The 15,106-nt window shown below is 27.3% G+C and overlaps 2 protein-coding genes across 3 annotated transcripts in view; both read right to left on the bottom strand.

Moving 5' to 3' along the window:
* The window catches only part of LOC122522193 (transmembrane protein 132E), a 128,180-nt gene that overhangs the window by 41,099 nt on the left and 71,975 nt on the right, over nt 1-15,106 (bottom strand). The window lies entirely within an intron of this gene.
* LOC122522194 lies at nt 7,825-13,875 on the bottom strand. Its single transcript, XM_043643040.1, has 3 exons — nt 13,584-13,875; nt 12,322-12,588; nt 7,825-8,456 (listed from the first exon to the last, which is right to left on the bottom strand). The coding sequence occupies exons 1-3, from the start codon at nt 13,788-13,790 to the stop codon at nt 7,860-7,862; spliced, it is 1,071 nt and encodes a 356-aa protein (XP_043498975.1). The 5' UTR covers nt 13,791-13,875; the 3' UTR covers nt 7,825-7,859.

The raw sequence follows: 15,106 nt of genomic DNA, 5'->3' as shown, positions 1-15,106 counted from the left end.
GCAACCTTACGCCACCGTCATCGTAGTTCATTGGTCACCGGAAGAACGGTGAAGGGTTAAATTATTGAATATCGATAAAGAGAAACTTGAATTACGCGTCTAGCGATAGTAACAAGTAAACAGATCCTAAAAGATTCTTTTTCGTCACGCGAGTTACGAATTCTTTTTTTTTTGTTTCTTCTGAGATTATTAAAAAAATATCATATCCATCGATACCAGTGTCAATTTACGAGGGTATTAATCAAATTTCATAACAATGCGCATTTAATAATAATTAATCCTTTACATTTCAAAGACCACAGTTGTGTTATTCAAGTATCGATTGATTACTACCTACAGTTATAATCAAATTGCTTGGATTGCAAAGGTTTGATGAAACAATTTAATCATCTTTTTTAATCGGATTTAATCGGTAAAACTTTTCTTTTAATTCCAACATAAACACGGTATTTTCCTTTTGGAAATATTTTCAAATCGATACGGAAATTTAACGGGTAGGCCGATCCAATAATATTCTATACCGTGAATTTATTTGGTTTATACGCTCGATAAAATATTTATTAGATATTTGGTAAATGATCGGTAATTGAAAATACTAATGGTAAACAAGTATAATTAGAAAATCAATGTTGATTACGTTTAATGTAGAAGCAAGTGCTAACTAATCAGGATCTAGTGGCCAATAATTTCTACCTTCTCTTCCCATGTTTAACGGGGATTGGAATAGGTCAGTATTAGGAAGGGGAAAGGGGAATGGTGTTTCAATAACGAAACAATAAAAAGAGAAAAAAGAAATGAAAAAAGAAAAAAGATTAATCCTTCGTTCATGACACTAGAATCGAACCAGTTAGTCCGATTGCTATGCCCGAGTTTCATGCGATTCATTTATTCCAGTTCGTTGGAGTAAACTAATAAAGGATGCAACCTATACGACACGTACAGGCTACGTGTACACGCGTAATGATGACACGAGCAGTAGAATATGGAAGCAATAAAAGTAACGTCGTTCGATAATCCCACCTGATGTGTAGGTGACAGGCGAACTATAGCACGTGATACCCCATGTTCACATGGGGCAGACTCGTTAATCAATCATATTATTTGATTTTTATCAACTTTCAATGAAGAATATTTCATCGTCAAGAGGTAATCTTATGATTTACGAGATTCACCAACGGATCGATAGGATGATACCATTGTCTTGTCCTATCATTTAGGTTAACTCGCAACAAAAATTTATCAAACTTTCGGTTATCTCTCACTTTTGAAGATTATTTTTAATTTAAATATAGAATTTACTCAGAAAAATGACTATCCGATTTTAAATTGAAATCATTTCAAATCTGTTACAATAATAATTAACATTTGGAGATATTTGGATAATCAGCAAAGCTATTTGTTGTTTATAATTTTACAAATGTGCACATAAACGCGTAATTGACAGTTTTCTAATGCTAATCGAATTCCCTTTAACTGTTGTTTCGTATGCGGAATATAGTTCGAAATATGAAATAGATAATCAATAAACTTCTAGGTTATGTACCTTTACAAATCTAAATACACAGTTAATTGACAGTTTCCGAAGGTACCTAAATTCATCTTAACTGTTCCCGTATGCGGAACATATTGCATCTAAAATATGTTCAATTAGTGCTTCTCTCTCTTCCCCTTTTCTAACATTTTTTTTTCTAGTAAACCATACGGCTCTTCATCCAATCCCATGGACAATAAATAATCTAAGAGGTTTAATTTGAGGGTCTTGGGTAAGGCAATTTATGAGCCCAACATAAGTGGGATTTAGATGGTACGTTTAGGTATACGAAATAAACGAATCAACCGGCCACCCACGTTCATATTTTTTTCAAACGATCATTATAAAAAGAATAGAAGAAGAATAAGAAGAATAAAACAAAATCCTAACCTCAAAAATCGAACAAATTTTGAAAAGATACTTGAGAATCTGATAGTTTTGATTGGTCAGAAATAATAACCAATAAAATGATTTAAAAAAGTAAGGTTATTTCACCTCGTATAAAAAGAAGGATTCGTTAGATTATATTTGGTCGTCATAGCTTCGATAATATCGTCGCAATAATCGTGTTCACGACAGCAAGCATCGGTTTCAGCGAATCTGCCAAGATCGTCATAATCGTCAGCAATGTTTCCACTTCCGCACCATTTTGTTCCTAAATATAATGAATAAATCAAATAAAAATGAATCAAAGACAAGCAGAAGAAAATATCTTAGAACAAAAATAATAATAGCATAAAATAAATCAAAATAAAATCCTTTTAATCATTCGGGGGAATCTCACCTGGAAAGATGAAATTCAACGGACGACGCGTACTTTCTCGTAATTCGTTTCTATCATCAACCACAAAATCAGGAATACCAATTTCTATGACCCAACCGTGTATTAAAATGCAATTAAATATGGCGAGGAAAATAATCGATTCGTAGATACGTAACAACATCCTAACTTTAATACTTAAACGAAACTATGAAACTGTTAACTGTTTAACTCTGCGAAGGTACAATTTTTAATATATATGTTGACTATAATAAGGATTAAAGTGTACTAACAAAAATATTACAATTTGTAGACTTTATATATGCATTGTAGAATAGTACATACATATATATAATCAGTTGTTCTTTTTTTATGATTAGTACGACCCATTTTTTCTAGGATCTAATCTTAAGAATTGCACGTATGTCCTACGAAATAGACGACCGCTGTGTTTTAAAGCAGATAACATCCTTCCTTCCTTCCTTCCTTCCTTCCTTTGCATCCAGTTAAAGATAGTCAAGAGATACGAGGGCATGAGTGTATCTCTCAAAACTCCCCTAACCCCACCACCCCACATCACCCCCCGCCGTCTTCTCGTCCTTTTTCGTCGTAGTTCGCGACCCCTTGGGTAAAATCAACGATGTGGTAAGTAGACGTTAGTTGGAATGGGTCACGAAGCAATCCGTTGAATTTACTAACCATCTTCACGTTCGTATGTGTGTATGTGTGTTTATGTAAGTATATCTATCTATGTATGTATGATATAGATATATGTGTGTTAGTGTGGGTCGACAAAAATCGATAAGCATTCCCCTCGTTTCTTCTTTTTCTTCCTTTCTTTATCTTTTATAGACAGTATATACATACACACGCATATATATATATATAGGTACACATACTTAGGTGGGATAGTTTTGTGATTATTTTTAAATAAATTTTTATTTTCTATAATTGGTACGAACTTTTTTTTGTTAAAACAATTCAATAGAATATATACGTTTTTATTGACTCAAGTGTGTTTAACAATTGGAAAAAATTGGAATGTTTAGATAATTGTTTATTAACTTTCTGTTAAACGATAAATAATTGTAAGTTTTACGCGAAGCAATTGAATAAAATTGTTATATTAAAATTCTCGAAATATCTTAATAAGCAACGAAGTAAAGTTACTTACTTCCTTACTTACTACTTTACTTCTTGTTAGTTCGATGTGATTTAAGTTTTGGGTATTATTAGTCGAAGGGATATATTAAAAACTATTTTGGTTTTAGCTTATAGTGAAACACCCTAAATTAATCTTGAATACCTTAGTCTGGATTCTTGGATGAATAATATTCGAATAAATATTTGCTCAACCAATTCCACGAGCTTACCATTCTCCAAGTTCTACAATCGTTACTATCTCCTATTATTATTATTGTTAATATTATTATTATTTGACGAATTTTCTTATCGATCAGATGAGAATAACATTGTTCATATTTGATCAATTAATTGTAACAATATTCTTATTCAAATATCTTGACTTTAATCGTATTATAATTGTTAAATTATTCAACTTTCAAATAGTAATAATATAGTTCTAATATAGCAGATAAATATTTTATTATTAGGTAAATATATAATTTAATTGAAATTTTATTTAAACAAAATCTATCCTAAGAAAGAGACATAGATTTATTTTTGCATTTTTTTCACGTTAGTTAGAATAACAAGTAAATCGTTTAATTGTCGTACGTAAAAAAAAAAAAAAAAAAAAGTTGCTTTTTTTATTATATTTGTTAAATATTAATTACAAAAATTAATAATAATAATAATCGATCTTATTAGTTGGAAGTAACGATACGATAGAGTTAACAACGATACGAAGACAGATCTATTTGATATGAGCTACTCGTATGTCGAAATATACATGTAGATGTATATGTATGCGTATATATGTAACATATATACATAAATAGTAATCTAATAGCAGATAATTATTTAATTATTAAATAAATATACAATTTAATTGAAATTTTAATTAAACAAAATTTATCCTAAGAAAGAGGATTTATTTTTGTATTTTTTTCACGTTAGTTAGAATAACAAATAAATCGTTTAATTGTCGTGCGTAAAAGTTGCTTTTTTTTATTATATTTGTTAAATATTAGTTACAAAAATAATAATAATAATCGATCTTATTAGTTGGAAGTAACGATACGATAGTTAACAACGATACGAAGACACATCTATTTGATATGAGCTACTCGTATGTCGAAATATACATGTAGATGTATATGTATGCATATATATATGTAACATATATACATACACACATACATACATATATACATATATAGTAAATATGTAATAGAAATTCTAGCGCGTTTCTAACGTATCTAGTAAACGCGCTTATGCTAGTAAAATACGCGCTTGAGAGAATTTTCGTGCTCGTTTCTCCTTCGATATTACAATAAATTATCTTGCTAATTGGACGCAAGTGAGGAAATATATATCCCTAAGATCTCTTACCAACGTTATGAGAAATCGGTTAGATTAGTTTAAAACTACTACTGTTCGAGTGAGAACACCATCCGGTTTTCCTTATACCCCCCTACCCTTGGCATCTTTAAATATTACAAATTAGGATTATGTTTTATCTTTTAAGAAAAGATAAAAAAAAAAAAAGAAAGGATATATAAAAATATACTTTCTAATTTCCTAACGCGAGTATATTTTCCAATAATTTATCACGATTCGTTGCCTTTCTCTTTTCGTTTTTTTTTCTTTGGTTTTTTTTTTGTTTTTTTTAAATACATTTTGTATAAAAGTTTATTACAGTTTATCTATCTTGATTATTACAGAAGAAAATTGTGAACGGCGATATATAAATATAAAAATACTTTTATTACGTTGGCTTTTTTATTTTTCTCGGGGGGTGGGGCGGGTGAAAAGGGGGTTGTAGAAGGTATAGTGGGTAGAGGGGGGACAGAAAGAGGGGGGGAAGGGAGAACTGAAATAACTGAGTATTGATCGTACGGAGAGGATTCAATGTCGTTTTTAAGGTTTTAAACTGGAATAACACAATAATCTCTGATTTATTTTATTTCGAAAAAGAGAAGGATAATACGTGAAGTAAAATAAACTGTTTGGACAATTTTAAACAAAAAAAAAGGAAAACTTCGAATTAATTTCATTGAAATATATATATACTTATAATATATTATTAATAATATTATATATTATATAGAAATGTGATATGGAATTTGTTGTATCGATCATATTTCACGTTGGTTTGAGAATTAAAAGTAAATCCGAATTAAAAATCAAATTGTTATAAATATGATTACGATTATTATATGATAATGTTTTTTTTTTTTTATATATATAAATATGCAAATAACGTGGGAATAAAATGTGATATGAAAAATTCTGGTATTACAAAATGCTAGGTGAATAAATATCGTATTGGTACGTGTTGGTTATTTGCTTCGCTAATGGAAAATTCATTTATGAATTTGAAATTTGAAATTCTTCCGGTGTTGACGAAGAGAAATAGAAAAATGTGAGAAAACTCGAAAATGTCGGAAGTAATTCTCTACGATGTTGCTTTGGGATCAATCGGGTTCGAATCTCGAAAGTATCTCGAGAGAATATCTCGAAAATTCGATCGAAAAAATTTCTATGGGGAAAATTCGTGTGACGTTTTGGTACTAGGATTTTTTCTTTTTCTTTTTTTTCTTTTTCTTTCTTTTTTTTTTCTTTTGACGAATACGAACGTGATATGAAATTTTTATTTTTAATTTTCTACTCGATTTTTTTCTTTATGCTTTTTTTTTGGATATTTCCAAATTGAATTGTTGTATATGGGGTATAATAAAATTGTAAATGATACGTATATGTGCATGGATAAAATTATTCAAAAAATAGATAAAATATATCTATTAGAAAATTTTTTAATGAATTTATTATAATATTATGTTATAATAAATATCAGATAAATATATATTGGTCTAAGGATTCAATTTGTCCTTTTTCAAATATATTTAAATATATATGAAATTATTATAATAGTTAAAAAATATAGATATACCCAAGTAAAATAAATCAATTAAAATTCTTGCAGAATAACAGATATATATAATTACATTATTATTAATTTTATAACAATATATACCAAATAAAATTCTATCTAATCTCAAATAAAAGAAATATTCTAATCCATTAAACTAAACAAACGAATATTCAAATTCAATACTTAATTCATATGTATACTTATTCAGAATAAATCAACTTTATCATGGATAATATAAAGTTCAAGTATTTATAAATATAAATTAAATTATTATAATATTTAAAAAATATAGATATACCTAAATAAACAAATAAATTCAAATTCTTTCAGAATTACAGATATATATAATTACATTATTAATAATATTATAACAATATATACCAAATAAAATTCTATCTAACCTCAAATAAAAGACATATTCTAATCCATTAAACTAAACAAACGAATATTCAAATTCAATACTTAATTCATATATATAATCATTCAGAATAAATCAACTTTATCATGGATAATATAAAGTTCAAGTATTTATAAATATAAATTAAATTATTATAATATTTTAAAAATATATATATAAATACCCCTCAAGTAAACACAAATCAATTCAATTCTTGCACAATAACAGGAATATATAATTACATTATTAATAATATTATAACAAATGAAATTCTATCTAATCTCAAATAAAAGACATATCCTAATCCATTAAACTAAACAAACGAATATTCAAATTCAATACTTAATTCATATATATACTCATTCAGAATAAATCAACTTTATCACGGATAATATAAAGTTCAAGTATTTATAAATATAATTTAAATTATTATAATATTTTAAAAATATATATATAAATATACCCCCAAGTAACACAAATCAATTCAAATTCTTGAACAATAACAGAAATATATAATTACATTATTAATAATATTATAACAAATGAAATTCTATCTCAAATAAAAGACATATCCTAATCCATTAAACTAAACAAACGAATATTCAAATTCAATACTTAATTCATATATAATCATTCAGAATAAATCAACTTTATCATGGATAATGCAAAGTTCAAGTATTTATAAATATAAATTAAATTATTATAATATTTAAAAAATATAGATATATCCAAATAAACAAATCAATTCAAATTCTTTCAGAATAACAGATATATATAATTACATTATTAATAATATTATAACAATATATACCAAATAAAATTCTATCTAATCACAAATAAAAGACATATCCTAATCCATTAAACTAAACAAACGAATATTCAAATTCAATACTTAATTCATATATATAATCATTCAGAATAAATCAACTTTATCATGGATAATATAAAATTCGATCGAATAATTGGACAATGTCGTTAAAAAATTCGATAGAATATAATAGAATAAAATAGAATTCAATAGAATAGAATAGAATAGAATCAAATAGAATAAGAAATATATATGATAGATAGAAAAAAAAAAAAGAAGAAAAAAGAACGTAGTATGAAGTTAGAGTTATCGGCTTTGGCAATCACTATTGGGGACCTGAAGGTCTGGACAAAGAAAATGTTTGATATTGCGTGGTCCAACTAGACCTTCCTGACGACGAGCACAGTCAACTAACCAGATCCCAACAGCTGTCACTTGTTTTTCTGAAACTACCGGACCTATTCCGTCTATTCGAAAAATTCTTTTCAACCGACCCTTTTCAATCTCAGTTTCCATTCTTTTAATAAACTCTTCAACCGGATCGTACGAAGAACGTGCTGCTGCTTCTGTTGATGGTGTAGGTGCTGTTGGAATATGCTCGGGTTGTTCTCGTTTGGGACACGTGCAAACATCACTGAAAGCATCGACAAATTCGCCAGAGTAATTTTCCATGCTTTCCATTTGGTACCAAACCCTTTCCCCACTTTCCTCCATTTCTTCTTTTTCTTCTTCTTCTTCTTGTTCCATATTTCCTCCAAATTCATCCAAATTCAAATCCTCCGATTGTTCCTCGGAAGAGTAACGATCCGGAACTTGTGAATAATCTAATTCTTCCTGTCTCATTTCTTCTTCCACTTTTTTATCTTCTTTTCCTTTTTCTTCTTCTTCTTCTTCTTGGATTATCTAAGTTTGGAATTGCATTTATTGTTTTTTTTTATTTGTTTTATACGTTGGATAACTGTTATACGTAATCTCGTAATGTCTTAGCAAGTAAATATATAACGTTATTTACGATTTCAAGTTTTCTTTAGAAAATTTTCTCGATGTCTTACACGCAATATTTTTGTAGACGTTATTTTTGTTTTTATTTAACTATAACACGAATATACTTAAACTTTCAATTCCTATGCAGTCGAAATATTTTTGCACGATAATAAAATAAATAAATTTATCTTGACGAGTAATCAATATCAAACATTAATTAAACAAAAAAAACAAATACTTTTATCGAAAACGAAAATTTTGCAAATAACAATTATACGTTATGGAAAATATAAAACAAAAATGTAAAATAAATTCACAATTTCACGTGAAATTTTACGCGATAAAAATTCATTCGATCTTATTGAGGACAACGATTTTTATTTTTTGATTGACAAATATTTCAGAAAAAAAAACGAAAAAAAGAACAAATCAATGAGATTATATTCCATAATAAATAAATTAAATTTATTAAATTTAATAAATTAAAATTATTCTAAGTTTTTAATCGTTCCATTAAACGTGGTGGATCCCTACGATTATCTTGTATACAAAATTTCAACGATGTTAAACGTAAAACGAACTCGTGGATTAATATATACCATCAAGAATTATCTTAACGTTGTATTTTAACGAACGAGATCGTTAAATGCCACGTTAAATCGCGACTGTAAAACCTTGGGTATAATAGTTACTGCCTATGCTATATTCTTCCTCGTAATAATCATTCTTGTCGTATTTTCTATAACTATGCCTGTTACATATTATTATTATTATTATTATTATTATTATTATTATTATTATTCCACTTTTATTTCCTTCGATTTTTATTTACGATCATAGTTATGAAACGAGAAAATGAACAAGATACGTTTGAAACGATGAAAATTTATTCGCGATACTTTCTTTAATGTTAAACGATCGTAATAATATTTTTCTCCTACGTTTAAAACAATTCTTTTCTTCTTTTTTTTTTCAATAATACTAAATCATGATTAATAAGAAACAAAATGTAGATTTTTTAATACGCATTATATAAACACGACGAAAGAATAAATTTCATTTTAGAAGAATCATTTTGTTCAAACAAGTGAACGAAAGTTTACTTTACTACAACCCAATTGCAAGTTATTTAAATAATTATTTGAACGAAGTTTAAAAAATATATATAAAAATAAAAACGTTTTTTTTTTACTAACAAAATTATTATTTTACAAATCTATTTTATATTATTATTATTATTTCTTTGTATTATTCGTGCCTATACAACGTTACCTATACATTAATCCCATTCAACCCTTCAACAAGGGTTCACACGTTTTATATCATAGAAGATAAACCATGTGTGACACTGTGATACGAGAAAAAAAAAATAGATATATCGTAATAATAATAACAACGATGTTTCCAACAATCCAACCATAATCTTTTACGGGAATTCGTGCAAATAAATATAACCCTAACTTGACACTTTTTTTTACCTACCTACCAACCACCATACCACCCTACTTTTTTATATTTTATTTTTATATACATATATATATTTTCTTTTTCTTTTTATATTCGATCGAACAACCACAAACCTCTGCTGCATTCTCCGAGTTTTCCTCAACAACCCACCCCTTCTCCTCCTTCCCCTTCTCCTCCTCCTCTTCTTCGTCGTCGTCGTCGTCGTTTTTCTCGTTGACCAAACGATCGATCGTCTCGTCGAGTTTGCTAGTGATTTTTATTTTCGAACCGTATAATACTTGTTCCATGTTTTTTTTCTCAACGTTCGAGTTACTTTCAACATCCATCTCTTCCAATTCTTCCTCCTCGTTCTTTTCATCCCCTTTCACTTCATCCCCCTCTTTATCGTTTTCTTCCAACACGCACAAACATTCTTCTTCCTGATAGTAAAAACACACATACATACATACATACATACATATATACAGGTGTACTTAACTACAGTCAAAAAAAAGTTCACTTATACGTAAACAACACTTTGTCAAGTATCAAAAAAATATCATAATGATGATGATGATGATGAATATAAAGTATAATAAATTTGTCGAAAATGATTTTATTATTTAACTTCGAAGAAAATCAATAATAAAGTAGTATCTTCAAACTTTTTTGATTCACTGTAATAATGGGGTGTGTGTACTCACCCCCTCCCTCTTCCCCTATTCACATTACGAATGTAAAAAAAATATATTTTATCTAACGAAAATAAATTTTTCTTCTTTTTTTCGTTCTACTAAATTTATTACTTTCTCGTTAGTTAATATTTTTGGTTTAAAATTTTTTTCAAGTTGCATATATGCGTTTAACGAATGTTATTGGTGTAGAGTATACGAGGCCGCATATATGCGTTCGCTAAGTTGTTTTTATCTCGAACGTGGTATAATTAAAATTATTATAAAATTACTATTGTTTAATATAATTTAATACAATGTAATATATTTATAAAAAAAAAAAATTAAGTAATTTATGGAACTTTTAGGTAGATTTTCTATGGAACTAAGTTCGAAGACCACCATTAGTCTGAGAAAGTTCGTAATGTGTTTTTTTTTTTTATTTCATATCGATAATCTCGATCCATAAAAATAAATAAAAAAAATAAATAATAGAAAAAAAAAGAGAAGAAAAATAAACGAGTTACATAGGATCTATGTTGCTCGTTCATTTTTTATATTTTATATTTGTCAAATAAAAAGAACTTATGGGATTATTTTCAGTATGGCCAGTTTTTTTTAAACCTGTAAATGTATTTACAGATCGATGAAAAAATATTCGAATATCGATTGTAATAAAAGTTAAATATAGTGTCGCATACGTTTTTCAATTACGAATATAAAAAGTATTTGAATTTATTTCTTTATAATTATCCGATTGGAATTTTATCCTCAAAGTATAATAACGGGGGTAAGGGGGGAGAGGGGGTGCATTTGATTTTACTCGTTGAAAAACATACGCTTTTTCGTCGTTCGTGTTTTGCACGACAAATAACACTGTTAATGGATTTAATATTTTTTTCTTTTTTTTTACGTATTCCGACACGAAATATGACAAACGATACGATTTTTTTCTTTTCTCCCTGTCATCGAGCGTTATCAAATATTGTCAATCGTTGTTGTTATTTTTATACAAATACCAAAATTAGTATTCGATAAAAAAAAGAAAAGAAACACAGGTAGAAATATTTCTTTGATTATTTTTAAAACGTACGAAAGAAAACAAAAAAAATCGGAGTTGACGATTGTCCGATGTAAAAATAAATTGATCGAAGATTTATTACGTTTGCCATTTAATTTAAAAAAAAAAAGAAAAATTAAACATTTAAAAAAAATTGTTCAATAATATCTTCTCTGCATATCGATCGAAGAATTTACAAAAATAAAATTTACAAAAAGAGTAATAAGTGTAAAAATATTCGTAAAATATACTCGTAAAATACATAATTAATAATTTTTTTTTTTATAATTAAATATAATAGTAATATTATATTAAATTATATTATTATAATATAATATATTATTATATTATATTAAATATAATAATAATAAATACATAACAATAATAAATTAATATTAATAATATAATAAATATATAATATAAATAATAAATTATATTAATAAAATAATATTATTATAATATAATATATTATTATATTATATTAAATATAATAATAATAAATACATAATAATAATAATAATAATAATTAAATATCAGCCCGTAATAATGTGCAAATTTGTTGAGGATAAATAAATAATATTGGAATAAAAATTTATAGACGAATTACCTCGTGAATATTTTCTTGACTGACTTGACAGATATTTTTACGACAGAACATTGTTGAATCAGAACATTTGCATAATTTTAAAATAGAAGGTGAAAGGTAAGAATGACAGTGATCATCCGTCGGTTGAATAATTTCTTCCTCGTTTTGTTCCTTCATAATCGGCAGATATTCACCGCTGCAGTCAAGATTTGCCAGATATCCGTAAAGATTGAGGAAGGTACGAAGACATATCATCGCAGAACCGCCCTTAGGCTCCTCCGTCAGTAGCTCGCAAACGTAAATCATCGTCTCCGTTAAGTTCTACGAGTTTTTTTTTTTTTTTTTTTTTACGTACAACCGATCGAGAAATTATGCTAATAACGAGTATAGAAAGTTTTTTATTTCTTCTTTCGATAGGGTACCAAGATGATATCGTCGTACCTTCGAGTGATGATAACGTTTATATAGGGTGAAACATTTTAAATCGAAATATTTTTCGTATCTACTTTTATTGGCTTACCAAACAAAAATTCCTATAAATTTATATATTTATTATTATATATTTTTGATATTTTATTTGTAAAGTAATAGGTATATTGAATATATTTGCAATATTAGAATTATTAATTAACGTTTATTAATAATTTTATTAAATGTTCAGTTCAGTTTAGTTCACAGTTCAGTGTCAGGGTTGAAACATATTATTTGGAACATTTAAATATCTTTTAAATTTTGATATATGTGTAACAAAATATTTTCTACATTAATGTATTGAATTTATTTTAAATATTATTGAATTATTATTTAACTTTTATTAATAATTTTATTAATAAAATATTCACATTAAAGTTCAGTGTCAGGGTTGAAACCCTATTATATTATTTGTGGAATATTGAAATATCTCTCGAATTTTTAAATATGCATAACAAAATATATTCTACACTAATTTGAAAACTTAATATTGCTAAATTTGAGATACAATGATTTATTAAACACAATTTATGTTCCTTCCTAGAATGAAATATTTAAAAATACTTGTCAATCCTTTTTTACTCGTTCTATAAACTTACATAAATCAAGAACCAAGTTGTATCATTAAAAAATAAAACACGCGTATATCTATGAAATAAATGTTTCACCCTATATATATAAAACATCCCATAGAGAGTTGTATAGAAAATCATAAAAAAAATCAAATCACGTTCGAGTTAACAAATAATTTGTTAGAATCGTGTGAGATTACGTTTAAAAAAAACAAAACAAAAATAATGAAAACAACTTACGTTAGCCAAAAATCCGCATGCTATTGCTAAAAAATGATAAAAATCACAATTCCTGTCCCCACGTAAAAATCCACCTATCAGACAGATCTGATAAAGACTATCCTCGGCTAGATCGATACCTTGCCAATGTTCCAGAATTGCTCTCAAGGGAACTTTGTTCACGTTTCCAAATCTGTTTAACATAGTCTTCAAATATCCAAGAGTCATACCCGACGGATGTATTAACGGTGGATATTCCAATCTTTCCTAAACGCCAATATCAAATCCAAAAAAGTGAAAAATAATTGATCAATTTAACGTTCAACAACATTCTACAATTTAATAATTAATCGATGCGAAACAATTTTCAACGAATAATTATAACGAAAAAACAATTCATTAAATTTTAATCCGAGAATCTCTTGTTTTGTAAAAAAAAGAAGAAAAAGAAAAAGAAAAAGTAGAAAAAGGTACAGAGAGATGAAATATTAACGGGTAAACGAATCAACTCGAAAACTTCTTGAGTGTTCATAATTAATCAGGCTTCTTCCACACAGCAAACATTTTTCTCCCATCTTCCACACGTTTTATCTTTTTACTCTTTTCATTGAAACCCCTCCCCCTCCCCTTGCTTTTTTTTATGCGCGTTATCTCATACTTCAGGATAATATTTTAAAAAAAATAGAAAAGGAAACATTTAGAATTAAGTTGTTGAGGAAGCAATGTGAGAATTAAATATTTATTCGTTAATAATGATAAGAATAAAATGAAAAAGGAAAAAAAATATGCGCAAAATGTATGTGTGTGTGTGTGTGGGGGTGGGGGAGGGGGAAAGGGTTGTCCAAATGAATAGAATAAATTTAATATAAATTAATAAATTAATTTAATATAAATATTATATAAATTTGAATGTGTTAAATATATACCTTTACAGGTGGCACTTCATTATTAGCAAGAGCACGAAAATATGCCGCGGTCCATTTTAACAAATCGTAAGGTTGCGTGCGTATTGCAGCTTTCGTATAAACTTTTAAAATATTTGGAAAGGTAATTGGCACGTGTATTTGTTCGGGACAATATATATTATCCAATAGATTATTATTATCCGATGTCATTTTCTTCCTCGATAGAAAAGAAAAGAAAAGAGAGAAAAAAAGCACACACACATACACACAGGGACACATAAAAATAGAAAATCGTTAGGGTTGAAAAGTTCGTTTTATCATCGACCGCGTGTCAAATCTGTCCGAAACGTCATTTGACAAAACCGTCGACATTTTTATAAATAAAAAAAAAAAAAAGACGCGAAAGAAAATCCGATATATCGATAATCGTTCGTCGAAATGATCGTCAAGTCGAAACAAATCGTACGTCGTTTATATTATTTTTGTTTTTATACAGTTATATGTATATATTATTTACCGTTCACGATACGATACGATATTTTATACAATATCTGCAATACCCTTCCCCGATTGGTGTAATTTTTTTGTTCATATAATAATGACAATTTTTTTCAATTATAATTATTTTTATAATTATTT

The sequence above is a fragment of the Polistes fuscatus genome, unplaced genomic scaffold (assembly GCF_010416935.1).
Source record: "Polistes fuscatus isolate 324 unplaced genomic scaffold, CU_Pfus_HIC Scaffold5, whole genome shotgun sequence".
Lineage (NCBI taxonomy): Eukaryota > Metazoa > Arthropoda > Insecta > Hymenoptera > Vespidae > Polistes > Polistes fuscatus.
This window is presented reverse-complemented; position numbering and strand designations above follow the sequence as displayed.

Coding starts and splice junctions, on each gene's coding strand:
- LOC122522194 (XM_043643040.1), bottom strand. CDS start 13,790: ATGACTCTTGGATATTTGAAGACTATGTTAAACAGATTTGGAAACGTG. Junction 12,589..13,583: donor CATGCGGATTTTTGGCTAAC/GTAAGTTGTTTT, acceptor TACGTTTGCGAG/CTACTGACGGAGGAGCCTAA. Junction 8,457..12,321: donor GTCAAGAAAATATTCACGAG/GTAATTCGTCTA, acceptor TTCCAAACTTAG/ATAATCCAAGAAGAAGAAGA.